Genomic DNA, 13,984 nt, shown 5'->3' with positions numbered 1-13,984 from the left:
GATCCTGAGATCAAGACCTGAGCCGAAGGCAGACGCTTAACGACTGAGCCACCAGGCGCCCCTGGAGGCTTCCCTTTAAACACCGTTTCTTTTACATATACAACATTGAGCAGACCATTTCCATCTGCTTTCTAAATCAAATTTTGTTGCCTTGTGCATACATTCAGTTAGATACAATTTTCAGAGGCTCTGAGTAAAACTGAATGTTGGTTTTTTTGTTTCTTTAATCTTCCAGATTCATGCAACTGCACACGAGAAAACACAATCCTATTGTAATGCCCAATTTTCGCTTCCTCAGTTACCATCTGCCTTAGGTTTAAGACCCTGTTCACTAACAGGACTACCATATGATGTGCTGGCAAAAATTACTGAGTAACAGAAATATTTTCATTTACCACCTGTGATGTGCCATTTTTTGCCAGAACTTGGCAATGGGATTCAGATATCTCAAAGACTATTCAAATGCAATATAGTTCTGAACTTTGTCACTATCAGAAATGAGAAATATGTGCTTTTCTTTTAGTAAAATTTTATCATTTAAATCATGAAATACATGCTCACTATAACAAGCAAAATAATATCAAGACATATTAATGGTTTTACTTTGCCTCTTTACTCTTTTCCCTTCCAGCACTTGCCGGTAGCCACTGCCAATAGCCTGAAATTATCCTTCCACCCTTGAGCATAAGTTCAGGTATATATACATATACAATTTTTCATTTTTTAAAACAAACCAAAATAGGGTTATATTATACAAATTATCATGTAACTCAGTTCTTGGTTTTGTTTTCATTTATTTAATCTATCACAGACATTCTCTTTTCCAGGTCAAGAAATTATTTTCAGTTGTATAACATCCTAATTTAATTGCATATCTTAATGTATCTGCAACCCTAGAATTTTGTCAATTACTCTCCTATTTTTGGACATTCAAGCTGCTTCCTGCTTTTTTTGTTGTTAAACATCCTTGTCCAGGGTGCCTGGATGGCTCAGTCCGTAAACATCTGCCGTCGGCTCAGGTCCTGATCCCAGGGACTTAGGATCGAGTCCCTCATCAGGCTCTTTGCTCAGCCGGGAGCCTGCTTCTCCCTCTGCCTGCCGCTCCCCTCTGCTTGTACGCATGCTCACTCTCTCTGACAAATAAATAAATAAAATCTTTATTTAAAAAAAAAATCTTTGTCCATGTAACTGAAAAGCACTGTAGTGTGGTATCTGTAGGATAGTTTGCCAAAAGAAGTGCTGGGTCAAAGAGATTATATATTTTTAGCAGCTATTAACAGATCGCTTTTACATACGGTTCTAGCAACTCACATTCTCACAATAAATGTGTGTGTATGTATGTCTGTGTATAAAAAGACCTATTTCCAGACTAAGTTGTTCTATTCCTCTAATTTCTAATCCTGTGTCAAAACCTTATTGTTCTATTAAAGTAGGACTATAACAAAGTCAATTACCTGGAAAAGCAAGTGTCCTCTGACCCCTCCCCAACCCAAAACTGTTTTGAAATGTTCTTGGCTAGTTTAGTACATTATTTATCCTTTCATGTGAATTTTAAAATCATCTTATCCAATTCTTCAACGTCTAAAAAAATCCATTAGAATTCTTATTAGGTGTATGTGTATATGGGTGGGTGGGTGTGTGTGTACAATTGTCATTTCTGTCAAATATATACAAATTTAAGGGAAATTTGAGAGAAATGTGTATGTTTGAGAAAAATGACATTTTTATGATATTAAGTCCTATCCAGGAACATAATATTTGTCTCCATTTAGGCAGGTCTTATTCCATGTCCATCAAAAAGATTTTAAGTTTATCTTCTCTCAATATTTATTATCTATGCATAAATAATCATGTTGGCACCAAAAGGATTATCATGAAATAAAATACACAGCTTCTAAAAGCAAGAAGTTGGTAACAATGTGCAAGAGTAGAGAATGAATAAATGGTAAAAATTAAAAAAATAAAACACTAACTGCTACTGTAATTCAGAGGTGAGAAAAACACTTTGGTGCATGCAGTAAAGGATGTAGGTCTTGAAGAGAACATTAGTAGGCAAAAGAAAGGAAGCCGCTCTGGGTACAAGCCCAAGGGAAAAGTTGTGCAAGTGGAAGCGACCTTTGTTTAGCTCTCTGCTTTAACACCAGCCCTTGAAACAGTGTCTGGTATATAACAATCACTTGATTGACATTTGCTGAATAAATGATGGAAAGCACAAGATTTATTTGTAAGGTAAACTGGCATGAAGCTAAGGATTTATGTGCAGGGCCATTCAGAGATAAGGTTGGAAAGGTAAATAAGAGCCAGACTGCCAAGTGTGTTAAATGTCAACCTAAAAACCAGCAAAAACCATAAACTACAGAATAAAGCTAGCTTTATTTATTTATTTACAAATGGCTAGCTCCTAGGCTAACTTTTAACCACTCCTGGCTTTATTTACTCTTCTTATTCAGAACATGAAACAATGTCTAAAGTCTCTCTAGTTTTTCATTCTGTGGTCTTGTCTTTCAAATGATAATAAATATATAAAAGTTACTAATAAATGATAACATGAAAATATCATAAAAATGTGATAGCACTTATTTTAGAAGATTCTCTGGTACTGACATAAGGATGGCCTAGATTATGATAGGAGGAGAGATCTCCGGGGTGGAGACTGGGGGGAAAGTCTTGGGGGGGGGGGGGGGGGGGAACAGGTCTAGTTTGGATATGAAGTGATACAGGTCAGAAATGGGATGACAGTTGTAATGCAAGAAAAAACATAAGTATCAGAGATTAAACAAGATATGATAGCTAACAAAATATAGGCAACTATGAAGATGAACCTAAGAATTCTAACCTAACTATGTGACATCATAGTACTACCTTTAACACAAAAAAGCAAATCAAGAAGAGTGTAACTTTTGAGGTGCTGCAGTATGGACCTGCCAAGTAATCCAAGTGGAAATGTAATAGATGTAATATGTAAGGATAGCTAAAGTGGAATGAGAAGAGGCCATGACTCCTGAGAGAGAGAAACACAAGTAATCTACAAAGAATGACACCTGAAGTCATGTCAAGCAAGAAAAGAACACTACTCTCAACTGTTCAGCCTTACTCCTAGAATTGCTCTCAGCTACTTCTCCTGGGTCATGAAGGTTAAAATAGACCCAAGATTTTAGAATGAATCCACAGAAATCTGTTCCTTGACTACTGAAGCCGCAAAACTGTCTCTCTTGGCCAGCACAGACATTATAAAGTTCATATGGAAGAAGAAATGATGTGGAAGACTATTTTGAAAAAGCATGACAGGGTCAGGGGAAGGTGCGAGAGGACACTTGCTTTTCCAATTATTAATGTTGTGATAGGACTGACCTCTAGACTATGCTAGATACTAGAGAACAGAAGTCCACCCAATTTCTAAGAAAGTACTGATCAGCCATGTCCAGCCTCACAGCATAAAGAAATACCCAAGACCAAATGAGCAAAACTCCATGATCTCTTTTGTAAATTTTTTTTCAAGCAGTTGTTTGAATGAACCATTATTTAAGATGTTTTTAAAAATTTTAAGCCTGGGCAGGGGGAGGTTCAAACTCTGAATATGTACAAAGTTCCAGAAATACCAGAAGATATTCCTGTCAACCAATCAGTAAGTAGCTGAAAATTCTGTGACTCTTGTGGTCTAAAAAGAGACATTACTATAACCCCTTGGGTTCTGTGTCATGACCATTCTTTTTTTTTTTTAAATATCTATTTTTTTATTTTTATTCTTTTTTAAAGATTTTTATTTATTTATTTGAGAGAGAGAGAATGATAGAGAGCCTGAGAGGGAGGAGGGTTAGAAGGAGAAGCAGACTCCCTGCTGAGCAGGGAGCCCGACGCGGGACTCGATCCCGGGACTCCAGGATCATGACCTGAACCGAAGGCAGCTGCTTAACCAACTGAGCCACCCAGGCACCCTGTCATGACCATTCTATGTTTATGTTTTTAGTGTTGTAAGTCAGAGCGTGATAGCTGCACCAGTGTAGACTGTCACAACCACCCTCTATCCACAGGACAACCAGTTACCTCTGCCCAAGCAGCCTCTTCCATTTACCCTCATATGCCACGCAATTATTTTCTATGTAGTGGGTACTAAATGAGAACACTTAACTCAGAAGGGATAAAAATCCAACTCTACAAATTAATGTTAAAGGAAACTAGTAAACACACATCTGGCAAGTTCTACTGAATCATAAGATATTTTCAGGATGAAAACAACCTGCTTTTACAAGTATTCCATAGGATAAACTGAAATATTGTTTAAAACTCTTACCGGCTTCTCTGGCAATGGAACAGGATAAGGTGGGGAACCAAGAACCATTTCAAAGAGTTTGTCTGAGTAGGGTATGGTTTTCTCTACACTTTCCCGGAAATGGGAATCCCATTTGGCATACAGGATAGTGCCACCAATACCTCCACCAACAAACAAAAGGCCAGCTCCAGCAATTTTACCAGGGGACAACCTAAGTGAAAGAAAACAGGAAACACATTTATATTTCTTGGTTCTCCCAAACCTACTTCCTTAGACCAATGTAAGAGTCTCAAAGACCTCTAACCTCTACCCCTCTACTGCTGATTCAGATCACAGCAGCCAAGTTTATTACTATAGCTGCACATCATCTTTCCCTGATTTGCTTTAAAACATGTCTGCAATGGAAAGTAACATTTACTTATGGATAACTATATTTTTTAAGTACAGTAATATCTAGAGTAGGAAGAATGAAGTAATCTACCCTGTAACAGTTAAAATTCAAGATGTTAAAAAAAATTCAAGATGTTCACAATCAAGAGATTTCCTCTGAACCCAAAAAAAGAAGTATCACTAACTTTTAAAGCTCCTCTCCCCTTAATAAAACATTTCTGTAAATAAAATAAACTCTTTACAAAAGACAGACAATACAAATATCAGATAAAACAAATACTTTTAAAATTACAATATGCTGAGCTCCAGATATAAATCTATTAGCCACAGAATGGAAGACAGCACATGGGGGAGGGAGGCTGTCTACCTCGGATGCCATCCAACGACAAAAAAACCAAAAGAAGCATCATTACAAATTCTCACAGCAAAGGTCCAGTGTTTGTACCCCTTAACAGAAAAGATTTTAAGCAGCTATTTCCATATTCATGGCAAACAGACGCACCCACATCTCTTTACACATGATTAAAAGCCCGTTTACAGGGAGACACACCACATACCTAGAACCGCCTGAAGCAGAGTATCTACGGCATGGCCGTAATGGACGGAGGACAAATTTCCCACAGAGACAACTCTAGAGAGGAAGGAAAAAACATCACAACCAATGCAGAAGGAATGTGGAAAGCTTTTAGGGTGGTAACTCTGATGTAGTATCTTTATTACACGTCTTTGCTAAACAAAAAATTATTTTATTTTCAGAAATCAACCATGAAACATTCTTATTGACCCTTAACAACAGTGATGCTTCCAGCATCCCAAGGCTCATATAAGATTATTTTTAAGGTTAAAAAAATGATTATTAGATTATGATCAATTAGCACTTTTAAGTGTTATGTACACTGTTTCTTGGCTACGACTGGAATTTGCCATATGTTTTAATCAGCAAGAAAAAATAAAATAGTATAAAATACCTATTTTTACTAAGTTTAATTTAGACATCTGAAAAATCACCCACAGAAAACACTGCATTGTAGAATGGATATGAATCCACTCAGGAGAGATCCAATCTTAGCTTAATTTATCTAGAAAATCAAATTTCCCATCTGTAAGATAACTATGGGGCCAGTCATTTCCTAGCGGCAGTCATTTAAATCTAAAAGTTCGTCTAGGGGGGCACCTAGGGGGTTAAGTCAGTTAAGAGGCTGCCTTCAGCTCAGGTCATGATCTCATTGTCCTGGGATAAAATCTTCAAAATAAATAAATAAATAAAAGTTCATCTTGGTTTGCCTTAAACTAAAAGTCAGTTTTATTTGTTTTTTTAAGATTTTGTTCATTTATTTGAAAAAGACAGAGACAGAGCATGAGCAAGGGGAGGAGGCAGAGGAAGAGGGAGAAGCAGACCCCCCCTGCTGAGCAGGGAGCCTAATGCAGGGCTCCATCCTAGGATCCTGAGATCATGACCTGAGCTGGAGGCAGACACTTAACTGACTGAGCCACCCAGGCGCCCCTAGAAGTCAAAAATTTTAAGAAAATTGTAACATTATAAATGCTCAAGTAAATACTTATGTCCATGTAACTAGTCTATCTTTACTCAAAAGCAAATTATCAGACCAACACTCCAAAATTCGTTTTAATCAAAGTAAAGCACATAAATGCAAATGTTTCTTAACAATATGTGAATCCCTTAAATAAAACAAATGAACACCTATCGAAATACTATTGGGGAAGGTTTTGATAAACTTAAAGTCATTCATAGCAATCAATCTGAAATTTCAAATTTATTGCATCCATATCATCTTTCCTTATACCAAATAGAAAATCAAACTGCAACAAGGCAAGGGGGAAAATGCGTTCTCTGGGTTCCTTGATGAAACTACATTCAAAGAATATCAGAAAAACACAAATTTCCTTTTAGAAATATCTTAAATTCAAAGAAACTTGATAGGCCACATAAAACTACTCTAGAATTACAGCTGCAATTTGTGCTCTAAGCCTGAAGGTAAACATTAATGTCTTAACACAGTTAGGGGAAAAAAGTAACAAGTTAGATGTTTTACAACATGTAAAGAAGTTATAGTTGGTATTTTAAAAGCATTTCAATTATCTTACGTGTAGAATTCTCAACATCTTTCAACTGTATTTAACAGAAAAGCATGTTTTCCTACCGTTCTGTAAACCAGATTATATGACATTTTAAACAGAAGTGCATCTACTTTTATATGCCAACAACTCCATTTTGTTGACTTAGAAATTATGAGGAAACGATTAAAGTTGTACTTAAGATTCTATACTTTCATAGGTACAAAGAAGTATTCAAGTTAAAAATTAAGACACTGTTCACAGTGGATAACTAGCTACCTGGAACATCAAGCGGCAAACAGAATAGTGGAAAACTGAATCTGGGAAGTACAAAACCAAATTAACAATAGAACTCAAGAATACCTTATTTCACAACAGTATTTATTTTTTAACCTGTTTCTTTTTCCATCTTCTAGTTTCTTTTACCTTCACCCTCTTCCCTCCTTGACAGAATATATCTGATGTGACGTAAGTTTACAGTTCTTAGTATGCAGAAAATTAAAACATAAACTTTAAAATCAAAATTCAAAAGATTTAGTTGCATACAGTGGTCTCCTTCACTACTTCTGTCCCCCAGCCACTCAGATCCCCTCTCCATAAGCAACCAATGCTATCGGTTTCTTGTATATCCAGAGATATTTTGTGAGAGAATTCCCAAAACGCCCCCCTTAACACAAATACCATAATATACACCCAGTTCTGAAGTGAAGTTCATTCAACAAGATGTATCTGTGATCCTTCTGTATCAGTCAATGAACTCTTCCCAGTGGGTTTTATGGAGATTCATTATTCCATCGCATAGATGTTATTTAATGTACTTAACCAGCCCCCTTTTGATGGACAGTGAGATTCAGTCTAAATTTTTGTTATAATAAATAACGCTGCCTGGGAAATATACATTATTTTAGGTCGATTCTTAAAAGTAAAATTTGCAATGTTGATAAATACTGCCAAAGTAGTCAAAATGTCTTCTAGTAATATTGAGTATGTTTTCTCACAGCCTGATGAACACACACGTTCAGTACAGTTTTAATCACAATTTCCTTTATTATGACTGATGTCTTTTCTATGAATGATCTATGAATGATCAGAATGCATCTTTTGACCACTTTTATTATTTCTTTACTTTTATTTATTATTGCTGTTCATATAAACTTTTTTTCTAAAAAAAAAAATAAAGGGACGCCTGGGTGACTCAGTCAGTTGGCGTCTGCTTTCCACTCAGGTCATGATCCCAGGGTCCTGGAATCGAGTCCCACATCAGGTTCCCTGCTCAGCGGAGAGCCTGCTTCTCCCTCAGCCTGCTGCTCCCCCTGCTTGTGCGTGCATGCTCTGTCTCTCTCTCTGGTAATTAATAAAACTGTTTAGTGAATGTTTCCTTACACCCAGTTTCACTTTTTTTTTTTTTTTGAGTATAGGTGACACACAATGTTACATTAGTTTCACGTATATAACACGGTGATTCAACAACTCTATGTTATGCTACGCTCACCCCAAGTGTAGCTACGATCTATCATCATACAATGCTATTACAATATCAATGACTATGTTCCCTATAATGTACTTTTTATTCCCATGACTTACTCATTCCATAACTGGAAGCCTGTACCTCCCACTCCCCTTCACCTACTTTGCCCTTCCCCCTCTTCCTCCCTTTAGTTTATTCTCTGTATTTATAGGTCTGACTCTGCTGTTTATTCATTTGGTTTTTAGATTCCACACACAAGTGAAATCATATGGTATTTGTCTTTCTCTGTTTTGACCACTTTTAAGTAAGACTGATCTTCTTCATATTCTTTTCTCGTTATATATGACGAGAAATTAGCCACGTGTCTGCTAATCGCAAATGTTTTCATCCAGTTTGTGATCTGCTTTTTATATTTGTTCATGGTAGTTTACATCATGCAAAAAATTATTTTTATGTAGTCAAAACTGTCAATCATATGGCTTCTGTGTTTCTCATATTCTTAGAAAGCCACCCTCAGAATTATAAAATAATTTTTCCATGTTTCTTCTATCAGTTTCATTTTTTTAAATATATAAATCCTTAAATATATAAATTAGTGTAAGGTACAGAGTCAACCTTATTTTTTTCCAAATATCTATTCAGTTGTCCCTAAATTATAGACTGAACAATTTTTTCCAATGATTTGAAATGTCACCTTTAAAATACACCAAATGCCTTGATGCATTTAGATTTCCTATTTTATTCCACTGATCTACACTAATACTACCATATTTTAACCACTGCATCTTGGAATTAGCTTTTAATCTGGTAGGGCTTTGTCCTCTCTTTGAGTACTATTTTTTCAGAATTTTTCTGGCTACTCCTTTTTTGTTTTTCTTTTGAAAGCTGAGCTATCAAAATGCTTTCAATTAAACAACACACCATCAATTATAAGATGCACTCTGGGGGCACCAGGGTGGCTCAGTCAGTTAAGCATCTGCCTTTGGCTCAGGTCATGATCTCAGGGTCCTGGGATCAATCCCCGAGTCAGGCCCTTCCCCACCCCACCCCTCATGCTTACTCTCGTACTCTCTCTCAAATAAATAAAATCTTTAAAAAAAAAAAAAGATGCACCCTGATTTAAGAAGGGATAAACGTGGGGGGAAAAAGGTTCTCTTTCATGGCCAAAATCTGATAGCAGTAAAGTTTCCTACTTCTGTATGAGAAAAAAGTAGAAATGAGGATTGTATCATGACTCAAATATACAGGGTTTTTATCTAAACCGGTGGCTCTTGATTTTAAAAAATTTTAAGTATCCTATTCATTAGCCTACTCTCATATTCTACGTAGCATTTAATATCCTAAGTAGTTTTAAAAGTCCGAAAAAGTTTTTTATGGTTTTATCACCCAAGTATGAGTCCCTATAGACACCACAGTGTAGTTTTACCTATAAAAAAAGAAAAGATATTTTCTAAGTCTCTTTTAATCTATACGTTTTCCCTCCAATAATTAATTTGTTGAAAAACCTGGGTTGCTTGACCTGTAGAATTTTCCACAGGCTGGATTTTGTTTAAGGTGCAATTTAACATGATCCTGTCTTCTGTATTCCCTGAAAACCAGAGGTACATCCAGACACCTGCTCAAACTCAGGTTTAGTCTCTCTGGCAAAACTTTAGGTGGTGGTGTGTTCTCTCATCAGAAGGCACACGATATCTGGTTATCTCTCTTTTTATGATGTTATCAGTTGCACTAGTGTACAATGTCTAGATCCATTAATTTACTGGAAGTTGGAGAAGATGGTAATTCTATTATTTTTCATTTATTATTTGATGTATCTTATAAAGAGACATTTCCCCTCCTCTACAGTTTGGTTACCCAAAGTACAGTTCCTATAGGCAAGGCAGGATCAGTGCTTTTTCTCCTTTTATCCACTCATCCTCTGATAATGACCAATTGTGGATTTTTTCATTTATTAATTGTGACAAATTGTATTTTCTAAAAATTGTTACATTTCCCATCCCACCTGGTTTCCCAGAACCTTGCAACTGCATGAGCCCAGAAATCCTTAGACCTAAAAGATAATCTGTTATTTTCATTTATGTAAGTTTTACCTATATGATGAATGTTATTACTATACAATAATGAGTAATAATGCTGTTATTTAATACCACTACGTTTGGGGTGATCTGCTATATAGCTATAACCAAACAGATACTTGTAGCTATAAGTGAGGGTGGCTGCAATAAAACATAAAGCACATGGGGTGGAGGGTGAAAGTTGGAAGGGCCTTGAAGAGACTTCACAGAAGCCTTATGGCCTCCACAGTGTTGGTAAGGGCTTAAGTAAGAAAAGTGTTTTTGGAAACCTAGAGAAAAAAGGGATCCTTGTTATGTGTCAGAAGTTTGTCAAACTGTCACCTGTGGTAAGTCATACAAAATAGAAAAATAGAAGCTGTACCTAATGAACTGATGGATTTAGCTAAACAGAGTTCCAAGCAGAATGCTCAAAAGTGCCAACTACTTTCTTTGAGCAGGATGTAAGGGTAAAAATGAGCTTCAAAACAAACCAAAAGACCTATCTAGTTTTCAAGCACAATCTAAAGCAAATATTAAGGAGCCAGGACTTTATAGGCTCAAAAATAAAACTTTTTCTCATTCTCAGCCTCTCCAGTTGGCAAAAATCCTTTAAGACCTCGAAGTTCTAAGGAGTTGCTCCTTACAGAATCTTTTCACACAGAGAAAAGGCCCCTTGGGGATCCTAAGGGTGTACTTCCCATAGTCTTTTTGTTAAATAACAGGGCTACTAAGCATTTTAAGGGTTTTACTCTATAGCAGCTCACAGGAGTCCAAAACGGTAAAGGGCTTACCTTGATATTCATGGTGTGGCTTTTTTATTTAATGGAGAAAACCCCAATAAAATCCACAGGAAACCAAAGTTAACTATATTTTCTTGAAAAGGAAGGATAATTCAACGGACAAAACCAAGGGCCCAGAGTAGAACCAAGAGTTATGAAGAATCATTACCAATCAGTAAGAATTAAGAAATTAGCAACATGTACCCAACAAGATTTTACATGTCATGAACAGTGACTGCTACATGCGGTCTTGTTTCCTGCCTTTTTGAATGGGAGTGTCTAGAATGCCTGTCACACTGTACTGTATGATGGGTATATGGGGAGCAGATGACTTGTCTCTTTAGTTCACAGGTTATTAGACTGAAAGGAAAAGTGCTTATGGAGCCGTACCCCAGGGACCACATATGCATCTAAGACATCCTATCTGCAAAGACACCACATGCAGGGGTTCTAGCCAACAGTCCCCACTGAGGTGTCAGCTGCAGCCACTATCAACTGCCAGACACGAAAGTGAAGAAGCCTTTGAGGTGACTCTATCCCTAGCCACTGTGTGACTACAACCTTATGAGGGACACTGAGCAGAAACTGCCCAGCTGAGCCCAGGCCAACCCCAAAACTGAGTGAGGCAGCAATAAATTATTCTTCTACCCCAAGCTCAAGGTGGCTTATGTAGCTACAGCTAACCAAAACAGTATCTTTATGAACTCATCAATTTAAACACTTTTGAAAAAAATTGTCCCATCTTTGGCCAACAGACTCCACTTCAAATTTAAAACATATCATTGTTATTTTAATTTTACATATACATATAAAATACATATATAATAGACATATATACACACACACACACACAAAAAAAAAAATCTAACTTTGTCTCTATACTTCAGGCCATCTGCAAATACCTGGTGTCAAGTTTTTTTCCCCCTATCTGTAGTAAAATTCACTTATAAAAATCAACCATTTTATATATACAAATTTTTTAATATTTTATTTGACAGAGACAGAGAAAGAGAGTACAAGCAGGGGGAGCGGCAGGCAGAGGGAGAGGAGAAGCAGGATCTCCACTGAGCAGGGAGCCCGATGTGGGGCTCCATCCCTAGGATGCCAAGATCATGACCTGAGCCGAAGGCAGACGCTTAAGCGTCAAGATCCATCCATGTTGTAGCATGTGTCATATATGTATCATGTGCTTTCCTTTGGGGGCTGACTGGAGTATTTCATCTATGGATATACCAGATTTTGTTTATCCAGACATCACCTGATGGACATGTGGGTTGTCTCCATCTTTTGGCTACTGTAAATAGTGCTATATTTCTCGGCAAGTTTCTGTCTGAACACCTGTTTTCAATTTTGGGGGCCGTGGAACTGCAGGGTCATATGGTAATTCTATGTTTGACTCTGCATCATTTTACATTCCCACCAGCAATGTATAAGGGCTCCATTTTCTCCACATCCTCACTAACACCTCTTATTTTCTGTTTTTATTATAGGCTTCCTAGTGAGTATGAAGTGGCTATTTCATTGTGGTTCTGATTTCCATTTCCCCAATGCCAATGGATGTTTATTCAATGGATGTTTACTATCTTTTCATATCTTCTTTGGATAGATGTCTATTCAAATCCTTTGCCCATGTTTTATTAGGGCTGTCTTTTTTGTCATTGAGCTGTAGGAGTTCTTTCCATATTCTGGATACTAGATCCTTATCAGATATATGGTTTGAAAATATTTTCTCCCATTCTTTTCACTCACTTCAGTGTTCTCTGGTGAACAAAAATTTTTAATTTTGATAAAACTCCATTTATCTTTTCTTTCTTTTGGAGTCTTATCTAAGAAACCATTAAATCTAAGTCGGCCTCTAGAGCTCTCTTTCTTAAGGACCAAGCTAATCTCTTTATTTATATAAATGAAATATCCTACTTGAACACACTTCTTAGTTCTGGAATTCCTTTTTATTAATAACCTATCAGGTAAGAAAAACCATACTGTTTCAAAGCAATCTGCCTTGACATATAACCTTGTAACAAATGTTACAAGGTTAGCATTACTGTTTCTAACCTACAGAAACATGGCTCAGTTGGTTAAGCGACTGGCTTCGGCTCAGGTCATGATCCTGGAGTCCAGGGATTGAGTCCCGCATTGGGCTCCCTGCTCAGCGGGGAGTCTGCTTCTCGCTCTGACTCTCCCCCCTCTCATGCTCTATCTCATTCTCTCTCTCAAATAAATAAAATCTTTAAAAAAATAAAATTAAAAAAAGAGAGAGGGAGAGAGATGTGCCTGGGTGGCTCAGTCAGTTAAGCACCTGCCTTCGGCTCAGGTCATGATCCTTGGGTCCCGGAATCGAGCCCCATGTCAGGCTTCCTACTGGGCGGGGAATCTGCCTGTCCCTCTCCCTATGCCTCTTCCTCTCCCTCCGCTCGTGCTTTTGCTTGCGCTCTCTCACTCTCAATAAAATCTTTAAAATAAATAAATTAAAATAAAAACAAAAAAGATAAACCTACAATTCCCACATTAAGTTCTTGCACAAACCATCTATCTATTCCTTAGCTCCAAACGAAGGTAAACATACAAAAAGAAATCAAATTCTAGCATTACAACCTGGAAACAAGAAACTATAATAAATAATCCCCTCACATGAACCCCATCTGGAGGTTCCAGATTTCCCCTCTAGATTTTGCCAGTAGCTATAACTGTCGATGTTCTGGTGGGTTTTGTCATAAGGATTCCTCCCACACAAACAGAAGACACCCAGAAGTTAATGCCCAGTTCTACATTTGAAATGCAGATTAGTATGTGACAACTTTTTCTACAGTAACTTAAAATATTTTATAAGAATAATGAAATAAAGGGCGCCTGGGTGGGTCAGTCGGTTAAGCGTCTGCCTTCAGCTCAGGTTACGATCCTAGGGTCCTAGGATTGAGTCCCACAACAAGCTCCTTGCTCATCAGCG

General features: G+C 37.2%; 1 protein-coding gene across 11 annotated transcripts in view; it reads right to left on the bottom strand.

Moving 5' to 3' along the window:
* The window catches only part of IMMT (inner membrane mitochondrial protein), a 39,840-nt gene that overhangs the window by 20,425 nt on the left and 5,431 nt on the right, over positions 1-13,984 (bottom strand). For 10 of the 11 annotated variants that reach the window (XM_073897447.1, XM_073897448.1, XM_025868256.2 and 7 more), the window contains exons 2-3: positions 5,218-5,291; positions 4,292-4,481 (exon numbers count right to left, since the gene is read on the bottom strand). In XM_073897447.1, coding sequence (XP_073753548.1) covers positions 4,292-4,481; positions 5,218-5,291 — 264 coding nt within the window. The remainder of the gene's footprint in view (positions 1-4,291; positions 4,482-5,217; positions 5,292-13,984) is intronic. The other variant, XM_025868254.2, reaches the window with a different exon arrangement.

Source organism: Callorhinus ursinus, unplaced genomic scaffold, assembly GCF_003265705.2.
Source record: "Callorhinus ursinus isolate GAN/ISIS: 27379988/994484 unplaced genomic scaffold, GSC_fseal_2.0 scaffold10, whole genome shotgun sequence".
NCBI classification, from domain to species: Eukaryota; Metazoa; Chordata; class Mammalia; order Carnivora; family Otariidae; genus Callorhinus; species Callorhinus ursinus.
This window is presented reverse-complemented; position numbering and strand designations above follow the sequence as displayed.